The sequence below is a fragment of the Sinocyclocheilus rhinocerous genome, unplaced genomic scaffold (assembly GCF_001515625.1).
Source record: "Sinocyclocheilus rhinocerous isolate Xijiao unplaced genomic scaffold, SAMN03320098_v1.1 scaffold431, whole genome shotgun sequence".
Lineage (NCBI taxonomy): Eukaryota > Metazoa > Chordata > Actinopteri > Cypriniformes > Cyprinidae > Sinocyclocheilus > Sinocyclocheilus rhinocerous.
In genome coordinates, this window is record NW_015624541.1 from 786,062 (window position 1) to 790,956 (window position 4,895).

General features: G+C 41.2%; 1 protein-coding gene across 2 annotated transcripts in view; it reads right to left on the reverse strand.

Annotated features, from left to right (window-relative positions):
* LOC107741278 (N-alpha-acetyltransferase 15, NatA auxiliary subunit-like) overlaps positions 1–4,895 on the reverse strand; it is a 28,448-nt gene that overhangs the window by 17,724 nt on the left and 5,829 nt on the right. The window contains exons 4-9 of one of the 2 annotated variants that reach the window (XM_016553978.1): positions 3,652–3,809; positions 3,366–3,500; positions 3,083–3,236; positions 1,182–1,301; positions 1,004–1,099; positions 814–920 (exon numbers count right to left, since the gene is read on the reverse strand). In XM_016553978.1, the coding sequence (XP_016409464.1) occupies positions 814–920; positions 1,004–1,099; positions 1,182–1,301; positions 3,083–3,236; positions 3,366–3,500; positions 3,652–3,809 (770 nt within the window). The remainder of the gene's footprint in view (positions 1–813; positions 921–1,003; positions 1,100–1,181; positions 1,302–3,082; positions 3,237–3,365; positions 3,501–3,651; positions 3,810–4,895) is intronic. The other variant, XM_016553985.1, reaches the window with a different exon arrangement.

Below are 4,895 nucleotides of genomic sequence, written 5' to 3' on the forward strand. Positions count from 1 at the left end.
TGAAGCTCGCAGCAGGCGGCTATGGTAAGGGGCGTGACATTTCCCGACCAGGCGCCGAGTGGTGCCAATCACAACACACACTGGCCTTGCTAACCAATCACAGCACATTTCGTATTTCAGAAGGCGGGCCTTCATTTGATACAGGAACTATTCGAGCCGTTCATGCCAGACTGGGGAGCGAGGAGTTGTAATAATGTCAAATATGTGAAAAATAATGTGTTTTTCGAACAACCTAGTATGAGAGCCTGTTCTAGTACACCCCCAAAACAAAATCAAGACTTTGTAAAAGAGCATAATAGGACCCCTTTAAACACAATAAATATAAGCAAGAGTATGTGTGAACCTGGAGTTATGTGTGTGTGTTTTGAGTGTGCATGAGCGCACCGTCTCTAGGCGAGCACGCAAGTGCTGAATTGAACACTGGCAAGAATTAAAAAGAAATGAAAATTATAAACTTTAGTGACGATGCAACACTGCCTCGATTGTGCAAGTGACAATTCCTGTGTGAACTGTGCAGCTCGCTTATTGTGCAGACGCGATGTGCTGATTTGAAGCCATTTGCGCATTTAGAGAAGGAAAGAGAGAGCGCACGGTGATTCACTCACGCTGTTTGTGAAATTACATCTCACAGAAAGTTTTCAAATGACTTTGTAAGTTATTTACTGAAGAAATATGAATTGTACCTCACCATCAACATTATAATTATTTTACCCGTGCCAGACAGAGATTGAGATGGTGCCGCTGCATGTCATGCCAAACCTCTCACAGCAGGCGCCTTCTACACATTTTGTTGGTTATATTGCCCCGTCTCACCTTGTCTTTTTGATGGCAGAGTGATTTAAGTGTGGTAAAGACAGGCGGGCATCCTTTGCTGAAGTTCATCCTCAGGTAGCGATCCAAACACTCTCTAAACTTCTCACCTGGGAGAGCCAAATGCGGTCACATACACAGACACATTATGAGAGCATAACAGCCCTATTGATTTGACAAGACTGGTGCTGACCTGTGAGGAAGTTGAGAGGAAGTCTTCTTGGCACCAGGCCTTTAGGATACTTAACCCAGGCATCTTCATAGATTTTCTGCTTCCCCTCAACACTCTCTGAGAGCAGTATGACATAGTATCAGGGATTAATAGAAATGAAAATCAGCCAAGATTTGTGTCCAGAAAAATTTATATTTACTTGGTTTGAGTGCTTTCTCTAGCCCTTGATAATAGCTCCAGTTCTCAGGGTTTCTCTCCAGCAGTCGGTGGTAGACCTCCGTAGCTTCACCAGCCCGATCTAACTTGAGAAGCAGCTCTCCTACACACATATCAACATACGTTGCTTTAAAGAAACGGCGACAGCAGAGGATAAACAAGTTCATCATGACACAAATAAGGATGTCAACGCAGAAAATATACAATTAATATTAAAATTCTGTTATTTTGTTTAAATAAAAAATTAACTACCGTTCAAAAGTTTCAGGTCAGCAATTCTTTTTGAAAGAAATTAATACTTTTATTAACCACGGACACATGAAAATTGGCGGTACAGACATTAAACATTTTTACAAAAGATTACTATTTCAAATAAATGCTATTCATCTACTCATTTTATCCTACAATTGTACCAGTTTCCACAAAAATATTCAGCAGCACAACTGTTTTCAATATTAATAATTAAGGGTGCTCCGATCAGGATTTTTGGGCAGATCACCGATTGTCGATCACAGGAAGCAGTATCTGCCGATACCGATCTTTTTAAAGCCTTCTTTTTATCATTTAGAGTTATTTATAGTGATGCTCCAGTCAGGATTTTTTTAGACATTCATTCAGGGCCTGAATTTCATTTTTGAAAATGGGGGGAATTCCCCTCTTAGGTGACTCTTGTGGAGGGGGGCATTTTTTTTTTTTTACATTTTTCAAAAATAGGGTAAGCGTACCTATTAAGCTCACATACCCATTAAGCACACTTCCATTTTTGAGCTCAGATTATAAAAAGAAAAAATAATGCATTATCCTACACAATGTCTTAACCAATTGATGTGTTTTGTACCACATAGGCCTATATAATTATCTCACCTAAATGTTTGATCATGCAGTGCATTTTTGTTTTTACAATGGGGCAATTGTTGCACAATAGCTTACACACAGCACAAGCCAGATTTCGTGAGCTGTATGTGAGGCAGCCTCATGCCAAGTTCACACATACTCCGTTTGCAGTGCGCATGCAGTCCATTTGCAGTATGTAAGCGGTGCAGAAGCAGCACGGACACATACTGTGCTTTCACACAGAGGTCCGCTACTGATCCGTGGCTGTTTACCACAAACACAACATTTATCCTTTTTGATTTCAAATCCAAACGTTGTTACTGAAAATGCTTTTTGAGCATTGTGATTCTGTTTTTATGCAGTACAGTAATACAATCTTTCATAGACGTGTTTAAAGGGGTTCTATGTTATTTACTGAAGAAATATCAACTGCACCTCACCATCAGCATTATAATTATTTTACCCGCGCCGGACAGAGATTGAGACGGTGCCGCTGCATGTCATGCCAAACCTCTCACAGCAGGCGCGTCATCAGCTTGAGATCGGTTTATGAGATCAACCTTTATAGAGACCGCCGATCAAACTTCCCCAAGCCATTATCGGCCGATAGAGATCGGTAGCCAATCAATTGGAGCACCCCTATTAATAATAATAAATGTTTCTTGAGCACCAAATCAGTAAATGCAGTCTTGGTGAGCATCAGAGTCTTCTTTCAAAAACATAAAATCTCACCCACCCAAAACTTTTGAATGGTAGTTAAATAACTACAAAAAAAAAGGAAATAAATAAATACATTTAAATGGTATAAGTGAATTTAGGCATCACAACACAACATGTTCAGCATTAAAATATGAATATTCATTCTGAGATTTGTTAGGATTTAACAGTGTTATTAAATGAGTGTTTGTTTTAAATATTAAGCAAGCATCAGATGACAGCAAAATATGAAAAATGAGCATACACCGATTATCATGCAATCAGCCGGGAAAAAAACAGAAACCCTCTAATTTCAGCCAATAACCAATATATATGCATATTAAAAAAACACACCTCGTATCTCCTCTACAGCCAGTTTGTCACAGATCTGTTTTTCATAGTTGGTCAGGTGATCGAGGGCTTCTTTGCTAAGCCCGGCCTCCCTCAACAGCTGATTCTGATAAAGCAACAGCTCACTGTACTCGTAATCCACTTTATCTGGAGATGTCTGAAACACAATCAACAACAAACCTCAGTGGCATCCAAAAACAAACACTTGGTGTTATTCATTACTAAGCTATCTGCAACAATAAACTTAGTGTAGATGACAACTGACAGGAAGCAGTGAAAAAAATACCTGTTGTGTTTTGCGGAACTCCTCCACGATCTTAGCAGCCATCTCATAATCTTCCAGAAGGTGGTATGCAATGGCATAACCGATCCAAGAGGCTCTTTGAGCCGGCCGCAACTGCAGTAACTGGTACCTGGTCTCCTGTGATAGACGAAATGTTACAAATTATATTATGACCATAACAATTTGAGTGAAAGGATGACTTTGGAAAAAACTGTATTTTTACTGGCTTGCACCATGGAACATTGTAGTTTCCTAACACATGGAAGCACTTACATTCAAAATAACTTACCCTGTAACCTTCGAGGTCTCTCATTTGGATCTGCAGCAGTGAGAGATCTCTGAGGATTTGCAGATTGTCTTTGTCCCATTTAAGAGCATTCCTGTAGCACTTGATGGCCTCGTCATACTTCTTATCTGAGCGCTGAAGCAAACCATACACGTGCCAACCTGAAGATAATTTAAGGACAGGAAACAGCACTGCACCTAGGGCTGTACGATTTGGCGGGAAAATAAACTAATTAATATTTTTCTGCGATTTAAAGGGGACATCAGATGCAAAATTCACTTTGACATGGTGTTTGCATATAAATGTGTCTTGTGTGGCTCATGCATCAAAACGGGTCGCTGTAAACAGAGCTTTTTTTGACAAGGTAAAATGGGTGTTGTTTTACACGACCACTGAGGAATTGTAGACATTTCATGAAGACCCTAAAGAACCATACCAACTCATGGAAAATGGGCGTCCGATTTCCCCTTAAAAGGCACAACATGTAATTTTCGCCGCTAGAGGGCGCGTATTCAAAATAAACAAATAGACAAAGGCGTAGTTTGATGACACCGTGAATGAGTGTGGAATCATGGGAGTTGTCGTCTTCATCCCCACAGTCGATGCAATCCGACGGGACTCGGGCAGAAATCATGTTCATGGATGAGCTATTGATTTGTTAACGTAGTAGAATGAAGCAGGGTGAGGCCTAAAGCCGTCGAAGTGAAACGAGGCCGTTGAACGAGCGTTACACACGACTTGAAAGCAGCGGAGCTTTTATTATGCCACAGTCGACCGCTTACGCTCTTTCCGGTCGTGCGTATGTGGGGGAAAAAAAAAGCAACGCTGTTTTATCATACTAGATACATTTGAAAGTTCTGTTATAATGCTACTCTGTGCGGTCGTCACCGGTCTATTAAAACGCACAACATATTTAAAAACGATAAAAAGCTCTCACGACTGAGGTGAGACCCTTGAGCTAGGCACCGAACCCCCAACTGCTCCCCGGGAGCCGCAGCACATGGCTGTCCACTGCTCCGGGTGTGTGTTCACGGTAGGGCTGCACGATAAATCGCATGCGATATTTAAAACCACGATCATATTTTGCGCATGTTTTGCGCAGCTCGTCAGTGAACAACGGCTCTGTGTAGTTAATGCTGCTCCATGTGAAAGCCCGCACGTGATGGAGATTTACCGCTGATTACAGAATGGCTTTACTGACAAGATGCGCGTTAAATATCGCATGCGATTTATCGTGCAGCCCTACT